Below are 18521 nucleotides of genomic sequence, written 5' to 3'. Positions count from 1 at the left end.
AGCTTAAACTAACAAAAAATCTCTAAAGTAGTAGGGAGAACATCAGGAAAGAATATCAGAGTAAGATGGCTTAATCATCTTCAGATACAATCAAGTACAAAACTAAGCAGATATGTTATTTCAGTCAAAGGATACATCAAGTACAAGGGAGATCTCTACCCAAGCAAAATACAAACTTGAGATTGCATATAACACTTCCAAATATATTACTTTAACATCAACTACTATAACTTATAAACACATTCAACACAATTCTTTATTTAATGAAGTACACTTCAAACACCATACGTTATAAGTTGGCATAACTACTCCGAACAAGAGCATTAGTCGGCATGCTTCACCACGGTCACTGGACAATTACCGTTACTCACCACATAGTTGCTAACACTTCCCATGATAACCCTACAAAAACAAAATAACCGACGAATTCAGATAGAATATATGACGGCCTAGCTCTTAGGTGACCTGCCGATATGGTCTTTGATTAGGCGTCACCACTGGCTTGAGCTCTCATGAGCCCGCCCAGAATACATTGGCCTATAGTGTAGAGTTTGCGAACTTGCCCAAGCTATATGGAACTAAGTATTGTCTCCGACACGTGTAATTATCCTTTGGGTTCTCTTACAACCTTACCACTAGGTCTTATGAACAAGATTTTTTTCTCTAAGACCACAGCCCGCGTAATAATACGCATTAGGGGATACCATTTCCGCATAGAATTATAAACGATTGCAGAGGGTGCTTATGACACATTTATCAGGTGTTTCTGGTCCATTTTACAGAGGAGACTCTCTCTGACCTGTAAATTGTCAAGGTGTCCCCTAAGGTTTATCTTATAGCAAGGCGTCAAGTGGTTGTTGACATTTGCCATTCATTCTTAGAAACGACCATAACAAAATTTGGAACCAAAACTGAAAATTTGAAGGCAAACATGATAACATGAATTATCTTCTGATAAAGGCTAAAACCAAACCTTTTGAGCTTTCCAAGTCCTCTGTTTCCAATAACAATACAACTGAGAGGAATGTTATCAATTGCTTCACAAATCTTTTCACGAGCGTCTCCCCAATATATCTTCATAACCACCACAATCTGTTCCCATAACAATAATCTCATCACTCTCTTACTTTCTACACTATATAAACTTTAAGTTATTCAAGTGTGGAACTAAACTAACCTCTTTCTGCCTTGCAACACAGTTGAGCATGTCCAAGGTTTCAGCATCCGGCTTCACCCCATATTTCTTCATGACCAGGGCATCTGAGAACTCGCTTAATGGAATCAATGCTGCAAAATCCATAGCATACCAATTAAGGCGTTAACGAAGTACCATGTTTTTAGGCCCATTAGTATAATACTCCTTAAAACTGGCTTGCAAGTATAGGACCGTCCCAGACTCGTCTATTTAAAAAAAAAATCCTCTCAAAATACGGGATGAAGTTGATACGCAATTACATATCCTCCTGTTTCCTAGCGCTAGGGCTCGACTCAAAGAATATTACCCTTCGGCATAGGGTTATAAAGATCCTAATCATCCCAAAACCAGTAGCCCTAATGCCATGTTAATGCCCACTAGACCGACTCTTCTGAAAAACAGACTTTCATAAAATGGGTTACCGGTTGCTTATCAAAAAATGTGAGGGAACAAGAAATTTAAGGCAGATTATAGGCATAAATCCGATGTGGCTTCCATGATTGGAGCAAAAGTGGATACGAATCACTAGAAGCTCCACTCATCGGAACACGTCGGATTTCTGCCTGGAATTTCTTGTTCTCTAGCACTACTTTTGCTTGTCAACTTCATAGATGCCTAACTATAACACGACAACGTGACATAATGCGAAAAAAAAAACAATAAAACTCGTGAATCCACAGAGACTTACAAATGATGGCATTCCATTAAATTCTCCACACTCAAATGCTTTCTTAGGTTATTTAAATAGATTTCAAAGTTTATAAAATCCTAAAGGGAGCTAGAAAACTAGAAACCATCTTGAAAACAAGGGCATCTTATATAATTTATTCAATTACCAATTGAATGTTTGATAAGTTCAAAGCTTCAAGCCCTTGGTAATGGAATCATCAAAGGCAAGTTGATTTGTTTAAGTCTGTAGTCATCCAACTCAAAACCTATGCATGAGTAGACATGACCTAGACATTATATTGTTGGTTACTAGTTTACCCTTCTCCCATGTGGGACTATTGGCTGATTAAATATTCACTTTACCCTCAAGGTTAAACAAGGTGAGAATATCTAATTACCCAAAGTCAAAACATGAACATATCCTTAAAACCTAGAATCAAACATCATAATTCTATGACCACAGATGACAATCTCATGAGATCTATATAACATGGTAAGATCACAGAAAATGAAACCTACCGACATCAGAAATACTAACAAATAATGATTTTTAGAGAGAGAGAGAGAGGGCTTACGAGAACCAGTGGCTTCCCAGAGCTGCATCTCACCACCTTCATAATAAGCTTGAGATTGGATGTTAATAAGGATGAGATGATCACCATCACGAACAACGTTATCAATTGCCCATTTCAAAGCTATCTTACTACAATCTGAGAAATCAATAGCTACCCCAACTCTTCTATCTCCTTCCATCTTTCTCTTTCTCTCTCTAAAATCAAATCAAATCAAATCAAATTGGTGGGTTTTTTCTGAGGATCGAATTTTGGGTTTGTAGAAAATGATTGAGGAAGAGAGATGTTTTTAAACGCTACTAGAAAACAAAGAAAAGAATAAAACAAGCCAAGTAGGGGGAGTGGTTCGACACGACAGCGAATAATTGGTCTTTCATTTTGACCCACCGCTTAATCAAAACAACAAGACATGATATTTCCACCCAGTTAGTGCTCTTTGCCTTTAAAAGACTGAGCAAAAAGTGTTAAAATTGATGTGGTCTTCTCCCACTAGACCGACTATTTCTCTTCCCATATGACTCATCAAATGGGAGCCGATTACCTTAACATCCGGCATGTGGTCTTTTCATTTTTTCGGGCAAAATAACATCTTTCGCTCACATTAGGATATTTCTGCTTAACGTGTGATTCATATTTTCTTCCGGAGGAAAATTTATGTGTGTGCACAAGAGATCTACATATATACTTCTTCAACAGACGACATTTATGCTGGTTTGCTAAGGGTAAAATCATATCCGAACTCTTACAACTCTTTTTGTGAGAGAGTTGAATGTATAGATTAGTCACCTTATTTGTAGGTTTGTGGTCTTGTAGCTAATTACTTGTAAAAGAGAAACGCAAATGAAGTTCAGTGATTTTTATCTAAACTTGACTATCTCGATTGTTCTAAATATTGGTAAAGTTTTTTGTTCATCTTTCTCAAATTGATCAAGTTGCACTCATAACACATGAGATGATCATTTCACTTATTATACCTGAATATTAGGCGGAAAATAAAAATATTCATGTATTTACAGGACTCGCCTTTTGTCATTCAACATCCCTAGAATTTTGAGATATATACTGCACTTAGTATTAAACAGAACCTAAAATATAGGGGTTTAGTACTTGTATCTTAATCTATAATCATAATACACTAAATACGCCCTTAAAGTCTTCCCAAACATAAAATTATAGGGCTAGAATTAAAGTCCTTGTGGCAGTATGAAATCAATAATGTGATTATAATATTATTATGTTTTTTCGCCAGCGTATTTGCATAATCTTTTTGGAGAATAACCAATATAATGTATCATATGGTGAGGACAGATTTTCGCAAAAGTTGAATCCATGATGTGAATAAAAAAAAGAAGTCATTTTACATTTTAATATTTGATTATTGAAGAACAAAAAACACTATCCACCTCACAAAATTCCACTTTCTTAACATACATAGAAAATACTCCTTATATATATATATATATAGGGTATAGGGACAGTCCTAACTAGAAGTATTTGAACCAAATAGTTTTTCTATAATATGTGTTAGCTTTCTCACATATCCCAGCATAAAAGAAGTCCTTAAAGGTGATCTCATCACATAATTTCTTGAAGAATTCGGGTAATATATCGTCGTTTTCTAAACAACTAGTTATAATTTTCTTTTCACGAAGTAACTCCACATCTTTGAGAGACTGAACCAAACCACCCATGAAGTAAACATAAGACGTAATGGTCGATGAATAGTCATCGGAACATTGCTCTAATGCCATGAGATTTCTTAACAAAGAATTTGTGTAGTTATGAATCTTCAAATGTGGGATTTTTAGTGTTCCTCTATCAAACTGTATGTCTAATAAGCTGTCTACATTCTTCGCTTTCTTAATCTTAATTCCTGCTTGTTTAAGCTTCTCAGTTGAATTTATACATCTCCATGTTTCATTTTGTTTTGCTAATAATCTTGGAACAGACGGTAGGTAACAATTTCGGACTAAATCGAGTAAATGATTCCCTTCTCTTGTAAACATTTCTTGAAGAAAGTCTTCATCTCCTGGAATTATAATTTTGAAGAACCGAAAAGCGAGTTGATGAAGAGATTGATCGCATTGTCTTGGAACAGGAACAAGATCAAATAAACTTTGCAGAACGAAGAACGGAAGTTGATTTTCGAGTAAAATTGAGTCGGATCTTACACTAAATAACATCCAATTCTTGCTAAATATGGGATCACATTTATGTCTCAAACTTTTTATACTGTAACTCAAAAAGAGTTCAATAAGGAAACAACCATCAAGAATCATCATCTCAACAAATTCATTGCTACCCATACTAAAAGATTCTGAGTAGCATTTTCGAGCTCGTTCTTCTAATTGTCTAATGGCTTTAACACAATCATCAAGTGTTGTTTCAAGATTTGGTTTTCGAGTAAGAAGAGCACGAAAATACTTCCACTTATACTTTTCCATGGCTTCATATCTTCGTTTCCCACGGTGTAAAGGACCAATGGAGACTATTTCGGGCGTGAAGGCGTTATCATTATCTCTTCGAAGATTTCCAGGCGCTCTATAGATACAGAGCGAGGGAGAAATTGTTTCCATCTTTTTCTTCATTGATGATAACAATCTTTCATTTGTATTTTCCATTTCAACTGCATCTTGATCTTCATGAACTATTTCATCCATTTCGAAACCGAAATTCCCAAGAAGTGGGTTTAAGTTGGATTAAGTTCGATCCTGTTGTTTATCTTGAAACATTACCTGCAAAAGATGGGGTTTAGAACTTGTTAGGCGCACAAACCTCTCTAATGGTTGAAGAAATTTAAACAACTTGAACTTTAAGGGCATAAAGTATTGATCTAAAGAGATTAAGATAACAGTTTACTTGAGAAAGTAGTCACTGATTTAAAGAAAGTGGTTTGCTTGCAAGAGAGATAAGGAGTTGAAGTGAGAATATTGATTACTTTTTTTCGATGAGAAGAATATTGATTACTTGGGAATCTCTCTTCCAATAAAGCATGAAGGAGAATAGCCATTAAATATTATTATCACTCCAAAAATGTCTACTGTTTTTACAAATAATGAAGTACAAAGTTACCCAAAATTGACTGTTGATGCTCTACAATAATGAGGGTTTTCACCCCTCAGCTTAACAAACATATCTCGATACAAAAATGTTCTAACAACATAAAATTGATCGAACACCCTCGGCCAGCAATCAACATAGTATTAATGAGCTTCCGGAAAGACTTTGTTAAGATAAAAAAGATTAGACATGAACCCATCACTATAAGCCAGCAAAGCTATGTGAAATATACAAGTCTTTGCTGCAAAGAACTGACAATTCTCGGTATGAAGAGAAGAATCAAGATGCCACCACTTTCTGACAAACTGAAAACGCGTTCCAATTTGACGAGAATAATTCTAACACTTATAACTTTTTTTCGAGTTCTTGTACTTGAGGTTTTGCTTTCGTTAAAAGGTATTAGTGATAATGTATACTAGAAGGCTCATCTTCCTTCATGAAGATCTTCCGAAAACACTGTTGTACGAAAAAGGTGGTCATGGTCCAAAGTGGTGTGACCAGAGTACGGGCCAGAGGAAAACACCGACGAATTCCTATCTGACTCAAAGTTATTAGATGACTGCCCAAGGTTGGGACGGATATTAGAAGTGGTTAGCATGGGATCTTGATATTTGGTGATTCGCTGAACCATTTTAAGGGATTGAACCACCTCTCCCATCGCCGGTCTCTGGCTGACCTCAGGAGAAACACAAGCTGCTGCAATTGTACAAACACGAAAGAAGTCCTCCTTTGGGTATTTGAAGTCTAGCTTTGGATCAACAAGTTCTTCTAACCGATCTTTATCTCTAAGAATTGGTCTTGCCTAGCAAAACCCAGACATGATTTTCGCAAACAGTAAATATCACAATTCAGCAACCATAACAAAATTCAAGCATATGTTGATTTTTGGCAGAAACTACTTACCCAAGTTACAAGGTTTTCCTTGCCTGAAGATTGTGACATATCTACAGGTGTTTTTCCAGTCAAAAGCTCCAGAAGGACAACACCATAGCTATATACATCACTCTTTACTAGTAGATGTCCAGTCATGGCATATTCAGGAGCTACATACCTTGAAACAAATATTTCCATCTTATTAACACTTGAGAGTAGGGTAACTATACGAAAAAGAGGAAGAGAGAGAGAGAGAGAGAGGAAACTCACCCAAAAGTGCCCATCACGCGAGTAGACAGATAATTTCCCTGTTCTTCAGGTGCCTGTTTTGCCAGACCAAAATCCGCGACTTTAGCGTCAAAGTTATTTTCGAGTAATATATTTGATGCCTTGAAATCCCTGTGGATAACACAGGGTTGTGAATCCTCATGTAGGTAAGCAAGTCCTCTAGCAGCATCAAGGGCTATCTTCATTCTGGTATCCCAATCCAAAGGACAGTTTATACCCAAGGGACCTGAAGAATAATAAGGTTTATATCGACTTTTGACGTGAAACCTGACTGTATACGAATTTGTATATAACCAAAGAAAGAGGATTACCATGTAGCCAGTCCTCTAAACTGCCATTTGGGACAAGCTCGTAACAGAGAAGGTTCGGTGAAGATTCACGACAATTGGAATAACCTACAAGTTTGACAAGATTACGGTGATGAAGCCGGCTCAACATTTGGACTTCAACTGAAAACTCTTTGTCACCTTGTTGTCCTACATTTGTAAGCTTCTTAATGGCAACAGCTGTACCATCAGCCAGTACGCCCTTGAAAACCTTGCCCGATCCACCCTCACCAAGCACACTTGACGTTTCAAAGTTATTTGTTGCTTCTTTCAGCTCTCTATACGAGAAAAATCTGGTACTGGCAGGGTTGGCAAGAGACCCTCCCCCTACAGCAACTACATCTGTTATCCTTGCCTTTACTGCAAAATGAAGTCGAAAGTTGTAGTCTCAGTCAACAGAATAATCACAAGGATTCCCTAGATAACATTTTTAATCCCTACTTCATTAACTGATCTAAATATTTTTTGTAATATGATCGACTTTACTCGTGTCGAGTACTAATGGAACACATACATCCTCACTCCGTAAAGCCACACGGCCCACACTAACTGTTCGGTAACTAAATGCACAAAAAGTATATATTTTTCTATTTGTCACGAATCACAATACAACCGTCACTACACCAAAAACGTTAGTTGGTTGATTTTTGGTGAGATAAGCTGCAGCAGATCAGATTAGACCAACTAGCTGACTCGAATATGGATCTCATTCAGCTTTTACAAGCTTAAACTAACTACCAAAGAAGCTTCTTTACCAGTTTGAGCAGTTACCTGGTTCATCATTCTTCTTAACCAGATCCAATGTACATGAATAGATTACTAGTGCGATAATAACAATAATGATCAGGATACCAGCTCCCGTGGCAAGGATAGGTAATAAATTTGAATGTTTCCCTTTGTTTGCAACAATTGGTGTGGAAGAAGAGGATAGATCGGGAGGGGCGGCTACAGGCGATGTAGCTGGATTTTCCGCTGCAGACAGATGCAAAAATCGAGTCATAACTGATTAACCAATTTAAAATTTGAAATAATTAAGAAAAATCAAGTCTGAGTATTAGTGTTACTGTGAACACTATGGGCATGGACATGGATCCCATGTTTCATACATCCCAAAGGATTAGTAACAATTACCATGAGATGGAGAGTGCGGCTTAAACCATGTTAAGCTGAGAAGTTTATAGTCACCCACTAGTGAAGGATTGAGACGAATCCTATGAGTTGCAAGCGAAGAATTTATTGCATTCATCTCACCGGCGGAGAAACTGATTTCTTTTTCTGGAGTAACATCCATTGATATATTCAACATTGATAAGCTAACCATATAAAAGTTGACAATCTCAAACTGAGATACACGCAACCTAAGCTGAGAAGCTAATTCCTCCAAGAAAGGACTCCAATTTGAGCTAATAGAAACATTTAGAAGAAGAAGTTCAAGCTTTATAGGATATACACAGTGGCAAACAGTACTCCGTTGTTTTAGCACCATATCTGCTTCGCAACAATCTGATTGATCGGAAAATAAAAAACCGAGGTTAGGAGAAAAGCTAGTTTCATGTTTTTATCATGGAAGTCGGAAGTTTATATAAAAAGTTGTGGATAGAAGTATTTACCTGACATATCAGGAGACAATGGTGAACGGGCTAAACCAGTAGGAATTATGCCAGCAGAGGAAGGTGTTGGAGCAACATCTGCCAAACGGGTCACTAAAAGCCCATTAACCAGAGCAGGAAAGTGGCTTGTCTTCATTGATGGTTTTGACAAACGTGATTTTGAAGGGAGATGACCAAAAGTCATCAATGAATCATAGTTTGGAGACCGAGCTGGTGCTAGAGTATTTGATTCTGAATCGCGTGACAACAAATACTTATGGTGTGGTCTATGAAATGATGGACGGACAGGAGAGGGAATACCAGTAGAAGATATGGCAGTTTCAGCGCTAGGGGAAGACGTCAATGATGCTTCTGATAAATGGTTCAGAAATTTCGCTTCTAAAACAAATGCCATACAAGAAACAAGCATCAAATGTTTTAGCATCACCCACTGAACCTTTTTCAACACTCCTGCAAAATTTTGAGAAAAAAATATTTAGTCAATGATTAATATATACAGCAAGAAGTGATGCCCGTTTCAGACTTTCAGTTGGGTGGTAATATGTGTATCTCTCCGCTACAGACATCAGGGTTCAGCTCTTGGTCATAGAGAGTCATTGTCCTTTCGAGAGCCACTGTGTCTATCTATAGCACTATGGTTCCCTCATATGAGACTTGAGAGGATCAAATTGGCCATTGTGAGCAGCTTATGCAATATCCCTCTTCAACCCTCTGATCAAAATGCAGAAAGGGGAGCAAAATCCATTAAAAAATGGTGACAACACCTAAATTCCTCGATGTAGGAACTTCTTATATAGTTTCAAATTTCAAAAACAGCTTCTTTGAATTCCCTTGCCATGACTTTTATCCGTTACTAGTGTTGGAGTTTTCCTTTGACTAACCGGCCTTAATATTAGGGTAAAAATAAGCCCTAACTAGATTAGATACTTATAGAAATAACTTATTTCCATCAAGCCAAAACAAAAGAAAAAACTCAACTTTTGTCTTAAATCCAAATGCAGTAAAATCGTTTAGCTTTCTACCAAAGCACTAAAATATCCACCCAGAACTTAATTTCAGTTTCAACAAGAACACCACAAAAACCTAACACTAAATCTTTTTCACCAGATAACAAATCAAGCAACTCCATTTTTCAAAAAAAAAAGAAAACTTCAAACACATTACCAGTTTAATGAATCATACTTATATCAGTAATATCACAAGTAAGGAATTGAAATAAATAACAAAAGTACCTCCAGAAGAAGACGAAGCAGAGATCGAAGAACCAGAGAAATCAAACATCTTCAACCCAAAACCCCAGAATCAGTTCTTTTCTTCAGATCTATCTGAACTTAATAAACTTTAAAGAAAGTCATCTTCTTCATCAACGAGCAAAGAAAGCCCAATAAGTAGTTGAATCTGATTAGTATCTAATCATTAAACTACACGATTATTTCTGAAAAAAAAAGATTTGAATACCTCATCTTCATCGAGATTAGCTCGAAATGAAAGCTATAAATACTGTAGAAGAATCATAAATGGAACATACCGTAAAATATTTGGAACCCTAAAAATCTTCTAAGAGTTTATTATTAGAGATGAGTAGTAAGCAGTATAGAGTGAGAGAGAAGAAAACCTTGAGTTTCTCTCTCTATCTACTCTATACTTTTCAACTTTCTCTCTCTAAAATTTCTTGGGTTTCGGGGAGGGAAACAAAGAGAAAACGAAAACGCAGACTTTAACTACTTTTTTTTTCTTTTCTAACGTGCGCTTTTAACGGAATTAGATTTTTACTTAACTATAAAAACGAATTGACGTCAACGTTTATAGGATATTCATTTTTTTATGACCAAACTACCCCCAAGTTACAAGGGATACTATGGAAGTTTTTAGAAGAAAAATCAAAATTTGTTTTCTTTTCACTTGCTACAAACTTTTGAATGTTCTTCTGTCTTTGAATTTGACTGGACTATTATGGTTAAGCGATCGGTTGAGGGTAATATAGTTTCGCATTGTATACTATCTTGACTAAAAAAACAGTTAAAGTTATGATTTAAGTCTACTCAAAGATAGAATATATAACCAAATTTTAGAAGAGATAATCTAACATCCATGATTATTAAGAAAAATGGGCATTACGTTCATTTCCAAGGATGACAGACAGAAATATATATATATATATATATATATATATAACTTTTATCTTATATCTTCCTTCTCTTCCTTCATCTTTTCAATACAAATTTGTTCTTTACGAGCAAAACATTTTGGTGTCTAATTTTAGTTTTGAATAATTAAACGAAGATTATTTTGTTTAAGAAAAAATATAATAACGCGAGACATTTTTAATTACAAGCTTAAAGGTGGATTATACGTAATGAAAATAAAAAATCAAGTAACATTTAAATATAATATATTTTAACTTATCCATGTATCACTTTCATAATTTTAGTGACCTTACTAAGCTATCAGAGTTCATGTGTCCACGTTTGTTATGTGAAAAATAAAAGCAACTCTACCTAATTAGGTATAACTTAAATCAGAATCCACTATCTTTTTAGTTCTTGATTAGGTAAACACATACACATATGTATATATAAAGATCCTAAACCTAAAATCTAATATATATTCGGTATCAGGGCATTGTTCAATACAATTTATTCGTGACCATTGAGTATGCTGTCAGTTACCGTAAAATAAATTACAATATTGTGCTTGAAGCTCATGCCTGATTCAGAGGTAGTTGATTCTTTTATATAGTTTCTGTGCACATCTGAAAGAGATAGTAACTCCACAAGAGCCCTTAGGTCAATACTCTGGCCTAGGTCCGGCCGTCCGGGGTATGATTCGGGTAAAATATCAACTTTTTGGTAGATTGAGGATGGAAAAAATGGCGGAAAACTTCATTCACATTTCAGAGCATGAGCGATCTCCCATACGACATTTTCCTTATCTTGATTCATAATACTACTATCTTCAAATCGGCTATTCACAATTGCAACAGTGAATTTTTCATTCACAGATGTGCAAATATACATAGCTTGTTCATCCTGAAATACAACAAACATCTCACATTTTGTCAGACTTATGGATCTAACAAATAATAATAATTATTAGTTCTTAGTTTTAAGTTTTGATTGATCATTTAATAGTTAAATATGGAATTAAACAGGTAGTATGCAACTTTAAATGCCCCTATAGAAGTGGATCCTTTCATGTGAGAGCAAAGGCAAACAAACTGATCTAGATCCATAATATAAGAGTAAGTAGCCCGTATGTGGAGGGGCGAATTCCGGGAATGTTACTTTCTCAATTAGTGTGACAAGAATGTTGACAAGTAGTAATATGAAAAACAAGTTACTACAATTGAACAACTGAGCCATTTAACGAACAACCAAATTAAGTTGGTCATTTGACTTGCTTTCCACATCACTACTTGTCAACGATTCCTGTCACATTAGTTGGAGAAATAACATTTCTGATCAAATTTAGTAAGCAACCGGCAATGTGGGGCAACGAGCTTCATCCACTCCCAAATGGAAGATAAACAAATGAACGAGAAGAATTGACAATGGAGAATGCGAAAGTGGGAGAGAGAAGGGAGGAATCACCTATCGGAGTATAAGGGTAGTAAGCGCTAATGTGGGGCGGCAAGTTTCAGCCACCCCACGAATGAAGAGAAACAAATGAACGAAAGAAAAAATGAATAAATAGAATAAAACAACAGGTAAAGTGAAAGTAGGATAAAGAAAGGAAATAAATGACCTATCAGTAGTATAAGGGCCGATAATGGGGGTCGAGTCAAGAATGATTTGAGGGGTTTAGTTGTAAGTCCAATCCTCAGATAAGTGGATAAGAAAGTTGTTTCTAAGTCATTTAATGATGATCCACCCAAACAAGGAAAAAAATAATTGCATAGAAGATGGGTAGAATATATTTACCTCTGATAACTCATAAAATTCATCAGGGGATATTTGAAGCAACTCTGCAGCAGTAGGACCAGTACACCATGCTGAAACTTTGGTACTTTCATCAACAAGACTTACTTTCAAATGAAAGTTGCGTACAACTTCATTATCACAAGGACAATGACAGAAACTGCATTCTAGAAACCCATCAGGCATTTCATTCACAGAATGACCACAAAGTGTATGTGAAAATCTTGAGCTTGTATTTAAGTTCTCGACGTGATCAAGTCGAACACTGCATACCTGTTCAGATTTTCAAAAAGAAAGTAATAATAAGGTTAGGAATTGCACTTGCAACCAAAAGGAAAGGGGATTAGAGTTTATCACTGTCTAGAAGAAAAGTCAAATAATCAATATAGAATAAATCTCAAATGCAAACTTACACTTAAATTTTGACCCGATTAGCTTATCGATCAATGAGTCATGTCGAACAAGATCTTGGTAAAGAAACAGATTTTAAACTGGTCTGAGAATTGGTATCACTAGAAAACCACTAATTACTTATGTCGAGAAGAAAATAACCATATAGGCCTGATGTTATCCAGTTAGGGCAAACCAGCAATTCTACAGGGGAAGATATTGAAGAATGATTCATTTCAATATTAGTTGTTAACACCCGATCAATTCTCAATCTGAGAAATTTTGATGTTACGAACGAGATCTTTGTAAAGAAACAGAATTTAAAGTTTAAACTGACTGGGAGTTGGTATCACCAGAAAACAACTAATCCATGTCAAGAAGAACATGATCATACAGGTCCGCTGTTGTGCACAAGAAGGTATGCTTTAACAACTAATATGAAGTATACAGCTCCTTCTATGTCTTCCGACATAGAGTTGTACGTTTTTTACTTACTAAATGGCCAGTATTCTTTTGTAACTCTGTTTGAGACTGGGAGGTAGGGTGTTCAGCTAGGTTTTTCAGAAATCCAGGCGGCAACAAAAGTAAAAAATAAAATAAAATGGCATTTCTAGCAACTACTGCACGAAGAAGAAACGAAATGAGGTTAAAAAGGTTTTGTTCTAAACAAAAAGCGTGATGTAGGAAAGACATACATGAGTGATATTCGTCTGATGGGGTAGATCTGAAAGGTATGACAACTTGTGCAGACAAGATGAATTAAGCAAAGCTGGCAAGCAACTTAGGTCAACCAAGGAAGATCCGACGTCCTTTTCATACCATGAAACTTCAATCCTGTCGAGTGAATTAAACATATTATATACTAATGTTATTCAAGAGAAGAAAACATTGACCTTCACTCCTTCAGTAAGATTGACAATAATGTATCTAAGACAAAGCTTTGCTTTCTAATCCTGTGTACTGATCAAAGGGGTGAATGAAGCTCATAAATGTATGTGTTACTTACAATTTCCTTGAAGTCATAGAGCATGTCAATCCGGATATATAAATGGTGTGCCCAAGGTTCAATCTTCCAACTGACCTGAGAAAGAAAAAAGTCGTATTTAGATAACATTATTCTGTTTTCCTTGTAGGACTTTGCCATCTCGACACCCTTGTTATTATCCTTTTCAAAATAGCAATAATGTCATTATATAACTCGCTATTTTAGAAAGAAACTACCCCTTGCAAGGAATCAACTATCTCCTTGAAACATGAATACGTCAATTAGTAGTTATTCTCCTTCCTTCGCAAGGTATGTTTGTCATTTATTATTTTTAGAAAAGTTTGAAGCTTGAGCTTGTTAAATTTTGATCACGGCTGTTTTCTTAGAATAATGAAAGGGCAACCAAAGATACTTTATCACATCTATCATCTATGATTACCAAGATGTAGTAAAATGCAGCTTCGCCGTAACTACGCCCGTTGTATCTTCAATCCTCAAAACGAAAACAGCACCCTTTGTACTCCTTTCTCTGAACATGTCTTTGACAATACCATGAAGGCTGACGCCTGTCATCTTGTCACGAAGATCTATCACAAATGACTGCAGTGACACATAAGAAATTAACAACAGATTGCTGCCCTCCAATGCACCAGCAGGCAAATAATACAACTATGTCGAGGCAAACTTATAAAAAATAAGAAATTAAATGTTGATTAACCTTGCTAGCGACCACTACGAGGATTATATCTGAACGTCATTTCCTTTTGCTAAAGAAAAAAAGTAACAGATCAAGGCTGCAGAACTCGTGGGCCCGGGGCCTTACAGAATACCTAAAATACATACTAGGCATGAGCTTAAGAATAAAACATTCTAGTAAAGATACCTAAGAGACAAACACACGCACACACTTAAACGCATACCAAATATATAGATTTACAAGTTTGTAAGTAAGAGTCTAAGAATACCGTCAGTAATTTGAGCATTTCAGCGCTCGCTTACGATAGATTAAGGGATCAGTTGAATACTCAACCTTGTAACTGGAAAATATTGAAGTTCTTTTCTCTTTAAAAAGGAAACATTGAATATTTTGATCACAAACAACAAACAAACCAGTGGGTGATGCTTGCGGAGGAGAAAATAAAATAGAGGACAAGTAGCAATAGTGAATAGACTAAATAAACAGCAGATATTACTCCAACAAAACTAAGAGACTATGATGTTATACTTACCCGGAAAGGATAGTTACTGAAATCAATAGTGCCCTCAGAATTGCAAGGTAACATGACTTGAGAAACTTTAGGACCCTGGGTTTGACTTATTGCATTCAGTGGCCTTGATCCTTGATATCGGTTTTGAGTGGAAGCAATACATATCTAAGTAACATTTAACCAAATCAAAACCCAAAGAAGCCAACACGATTGTACAATTTGGCAAAAGCAACTCAGTTACCTGTTCCTCGCGTGGAATGAAGGGAACCAAATATAATTGTGTAGCAGTGCCATATTCAAGACAGATCTCGTCACATATTTCAAGATTGCTATCTGCAGTACTTGCAACAAAAGGTCTATCTAGTGCAAGCATACTTCCAACACTGAAATGCAATTTAATAATTAGTTAGAGTTACGGAAATGATATCTAAACTGTTTCTTTACACATTAGTAAGAAAAGGATATTACACACAGTATGCAAAGCTTAACCTGAAAAGATTGGTGAGGAGAATCTGCTGCTCTCCCCACAAGATGAACTTTAAGGCGGAACCATCGCTATCAACAAGAGTTATTTGTTTCCGCTGTAAGGTACCATACTTCCCCTGAACTTCCAGTGATCCAATTGATTCAATCCTAGCAAAGACATAAATTTTCGTCAAAGGATGCAAGATATTTGAGACAGATCAAGAGTAAAAAGAAATTATAAAACGATCCTCCAATAGTCACTAAAGGGAAGGTTTGTTGGAGTCTGAGTTTTACCAGCATTGTCTCAAAAACTAAACTTGACGGTTAATTAGTTCCATGAATCAGTAATCAACCTTCCCATTTTCTGTTAAGCTCGTCTTTCATCTCATTTTGTAGTATCACAAACTCTAATTTCATGTGTCTAAGGTTTTACACATCTTAAGGAAGTTTAAGGGGTTAAAAAAGGCCCCTTAGAACTATTTTGTATTTAAAAGGTGAAGCAAACTTCTTGCAGTAGTATACACTATACACACCTTGCATAAAAAGAATATGATGTCCCATTCTTAACTGCATCAAGTGAGATAGACGAGAAAGAATCTGAACAGAACTGGGCTCCTAGGAGCATTGCATCTTCATCTTCGTTCTGCATGAAAACAAAACAAAATGTGTATCCCCAGAGAAAAACTATAAATTTCCAAGTTTTAGATTAGGATATCCAGGGTGAAAGATGGTGCATATTTGTATGCCCTCTTCCTGGGATATCTAAAGTACGAAAGATAGTAAAATGATATGTTATCAAGTACGTCAATATCTCACTTGTTAAAAATAAAGGTTGAAACTGAATTGGTACGATATGGTTTGAGAACTACTTATGGGATTCAATGGGATATCAGTAATCATGTTTCAGCGTCACTTCTTATACGTCAAACCGTGGTAGTTAATCAAAATCATGATATATAAGAACAGAAACATTTAAAACATTAGCAAATTTATTTCAAAATATGAAGTTGACACATCACATATTATGATGCAAGGTGAAATCCTAAACGGATCTTGAAAGACCTGGTCATTTGAAGCAAAAAAGGAAAGCTTGCTTAGTGATGATTTGGAGAACTTAATTCACAAATGTAACAAGACAAGATTGTCACCTACCTCATCCAGCAGTATTACAAGATACTCTGTTGGCAAAAGCCGTCTTCTACAAGCAGACCCTTCAGTGGTAGTACGAAGAAAACATCCTGTTAGGAATATTTCCCTTCCTTTCTTCAAAATCCCATTATCCGGAGATTCAAGATCAACCAAGTCATAATATCTGCCATGACCAACATGTCATCCATCCATGAATAAACAAAGATTAGCAACAACAATGTGCTTTCGCTAAATAAAACTAAATAGTGTTCGGAACTTAAAAGAAAGAAAAAACGAAGCAAGCGAAAATGGGACGTGGATCTAATTTATGTTTACCTACGGTGAAGATAAAGATCGATTGTGTTAGAGCTCCAAAAATCTCCCAAACTTAGCATATAAATGTTTGTTCCTGGAAACATAAGAGAAAACAAGAGGCCAAATTTTCAATTTTTATGAACTTTGAATGCAATTAAATTGATTTAAGAACTTAGGTTAACGAAATACAACCTGGAAGTAAAAATACACCAAGAACAACAGCTTCTAGGATGCTATTAATGGAGAGAAAATTCTTTTCATATATTGAATCAATCGTGACTGAATTTGGGAGTCTAGTTCTTCGGTGTTTCTTTTTCAACTGAGTGATAAATTCGGGTTTTCTTTTAAAAGCCCCAAATTGATATTGTTCATTCCACGCCTAAAGAGGTAATCAATAAATTGCATCAGTTCAATCGACGATTTGTAGAGAGAGAAAGTTTGAGATAAGGAAATGGACTAAGGAGTACCTGAGAGAGATCGGAAAGAAGAATTGCAGCAGTAACGCCACTTGAATAAGCAGAACAAGTCTTCAAAATCCGAGAGACGATCCAGTTCCAAGAAGGCCTTGTACTATCTTCACCGACTTTATCTGGATCGCTAGGTGATAAAATCGAACTGGCGTAATCGATGAATCGAAGAAATGAATCTTCTTCTTCGGATTGAGTTGTACAATCGCCATTGTTGTCGTCTATGATGATGGGATCAGCATAAGAAGCCGCTTTTGACATTTAAAATGGCTTTTTGATGGGAAAAAAACTAACCCTAAATTTGTTGATGCTCCGGGTAAAACCCTAACTATGAGTAAAGTTCTGCTATCAGTGGTTCCATGGGCGCGAAATGGGAGAAAGATTTGGCGCCAGAAATGGTATTCAAACTCCAAAAGAAATGTTAGGGCCGGAAGAAAGACAAATTTCCGTTCGGCTTTCTATTTTGATACATTTGCACTTTGGCCCCTAATTGGTGTAATTTCAAATTTAGCGACACTTTTTAACGATTCTGTCCGTGAACCATTGGCTAACTTTTTCATCCCCAAATCGTCCTTATTATTTTAATTGTTTCTCTCTTCGTTATCATCTTTTTAAACTCTAATTACCTAGGGGGGTGGCTCGGATCCGAAACAATCAAATCCATCATTTTTAATAATATTTATATTTTACACAAACTTATAATATGATTTATGTTGTAGCTTAATGGTTAAGAGTGTAGATCAAGTGCAAGAGGTCAATGGTTCACATTTCCTCATAAGCACTATCAAAAAAAAAAATTCCTAACATCTGTCCTATAGAATACCAATTTTTAATTATGTTTGGGGCCTCTCAAATATTTAGGCCGACCAAGTCGCTACCAGCAGACTCTCGTCTTATTTATCCTCGAACATAGGTTGCCATCATCACTCAAGAACAACATCCCTTGTCAAGATGCAAACATAACAATAATAATAATTATTATTATTATCTGGACAAAAAGTTAACAGAGTATAAATTTAAATTGCAAAAAGAAAAACAGCGAAAGATAAAAAA

At 35.9% G+C, this 18521-nt stretch overlaps 4 protein-coding genes across 9 annotated transcripts; all 4 read right to left on the bottom strand.

Annotated features, from left to right (window-relative positions):
• Window positions 1–95: 95 nt before the first annotated feature.
• On the bottom strand, window positions 96–2824 carry LOC147559585 (Adenine nucleotide alpha hydrolases-like superfamily protein). Its single transcript, XM_086661495.1, has 4 exons — window positions 2440–2824; window positions 1178–1287; window positions 974–1092; window positions 96–402 (listed from the first exon to the last, which is right to left on the bottom strand). The coding sequence occupies exons 1-4, from the start codon at window positions 2615–2617 to the stop codon at window positions 324–326; spliced, it is 486 nt and encodes a 161-aa protein (XP_086517621.1). The 5' UTR covers window positions 2618–2824; the 3' UTR covers window positions 96–323.
• A 967-nt stretch (window positions 2825–3791) lies between these two features.
• Window positions 3792–5230, bottom strand: LOC147559584 (UPF0481 protein At3g47200-like). Its single transcript, XM_086661483.1, has one exon. The coding sequence runs from the start codon at window positions 5094–5096 to the stop codon at window positions 3921–3923; it is 1176 nt and encodes a 391-aa protein (XP_086517609.1). The 5' UTR covers window positions 5097–5230; the 3' UTR covers window positions 3792–3920.
• Window positions 5231–5429: 199 nt separating this feature from the next.
• LOC147559583 (receptor-like serine/threonine-protein kinase ALE2) lies at window positions 5430–10380 on the bottom strand. 6 transcript variants are annotated; one of them, XM_086661481.1, is made up of 10 exons: window positions 10122–10337; window positions 9826–10028; window positions 8594–9043; window positions 8115–8486; window positions 7755–7955; window positions 7125–7343; window positions 6969–7052; window positions 6640–6883; window positions 6400–6547; window positions 5430–6298 (listed from the first exon to the last, which is right to left on the bottom strand). In XM_086661481.1, the coding sequence occupies exons 2-10, from the start codon at window positions 9872–9874 to the stop codon at window positions 5921–5923; spliced, it is 2145 nt and encodes a 714-aa protein (XP_086517607.1). In that variant the 5' UTR covers window positions 9875–10028; window positions 10122–10337; the 3' UTR covers window positions 5430–5920. The 6 variants fall into 6 exon arrangements, with proteins under 6 accessions (XP_086517607.1, XP_086517608.1, XP_086517604.1 ...); XM_086661482.1 differs by having other exon boundaries at window positions 9826–9948; window positions 10052–10286; XM_086661478.1 differs by having other exon boundaries at window positions 6969–7343; window positions 10122–10339.
• A 680-nt stretch (window positions 10381–11060) lies between these two features.
• LOC147559582 (Nucleic acid-binding proteins superfamily) lies at window positions 11061–18133 on the bottom strand. Its single transcript, XM_086661474.1, has 13 exons — window positions 17469–18133; window positions 17194–17380; window positions 17023–17095; window positions 16711–16870; window positions 16092–16201; window positions 15583–15726; window positions 15335–15476; window positions 15115–15258; window positions 14325–14485; window positions 13907–13981; window positions 13596–13734; window positions 12514–12783; window positions 11061–11622 (listed from the first exon to the last, which is right to left on the bottom strand). The coding sequence occupies exons 1-13, from the start codon at window positions 17727–17729 to the stop codon at window positions 11476–11478; spliced, it is 2013 nt and encodes a 670-aa protein (XP_086517600.1). The 5' UTR covers window positions 17730–18133; the 3' UTR covers window positions 11061–11475.
• Window positions 18134–18521: the final 388 nt, after the last annotated feature.

Source organism: Eschscholzia californica, unplaced genomic scaffold (genome assembly GCF_041429995.1).
Source record: "Eschscholzia californica isolate CP2 unplaced genomic scaffold, dmEscCali1.0.p SCAF_2, whole genome shotgun sequence".
Taxonomy (NCBI): domain Eukaryota; kingdom Viridiplantae; phylum Streptophyta; class Magnoliopsida; order Ranunculales; family Papaveraceae; genus Eschscholzia; species Eschscholzia californica.
Note: the sequence above shows the minus strand (reverse complement) of the source record. Positions and strands in the feature narration are given on the sequence as shown.

Bases quoted from the DNA above. Each gene is read 5' to 3' on its own strand.
- LOC147559582 (XM_086661474.1), bottom strand. From the start codon at position 17,729: ATGTCAAAAGCGGCTTCTTATGCTGATCCCATCATCATAGACGACAAC. The intron at 14,486-15,114 runs GTAAGTATAACA...GTGTCACTGCAG, and splicing joins TCAGTAACTATCCTTTCCGG to TCATTTGTGATAGATCTTCG. The intron at 13,982-14,324 runs GTAATCATAGAT...TTTCTTTCTCAG, and splicing joins CTGCATTTTACTACATCTTG to GTCAGTTGGAAGATTGAACC.
- LOC147559583 (XM_086661477.1), bottom strand. From the start codon at position 9,874: ATGTTTGATTTCTCTGGTTCTTCGATCTCTGCTTCGTCTTCTTCTGGA. The intron at 7,344-7,754 runs GTAACTGCTCAA...TTCATTTTGCAG, and splicing joins TAAGAAGAATGATGAACCAG to TAAAGGCAAGGATAACAGAT. The intron at 6,299-6,399 runs GTAAGTAGTTTC...GGGTTTTGCTAG, and splicing joins AGGAAAACCTTGTAACTTGG to GCAAGACCAATTCTTAGAGA.
- LOC147559585 (XM_086661495.1), bottom strand. From the start codon at position 2,617: ATGGAAGGAGATAGAAGAGTTGGGGTAGCTATTGATTTCTCAGATTGT. The intron at 1,288-2,439 runs GTAAGCCCTCTC...TGGATTTTGCAG, and splicing joins CTGGGAAGCCACTGGTTCTC to CATTGATTCCATTAAGCGAG. The intron at 403-973 runs GTTTGGTTTTAG...TTGTTTTTGTAG, and splicing joins GGACTTGGAAAGCTCAAAAG to GGTTATCATGGGAAGTGTTA.
- LOC147559584 (XM_086661483.1), bottom strand. From the start codon at position 5,096: ATGGATGAAATAGTTCATGAAGATCAAGATGCAGTTGAAATGGAAAAT.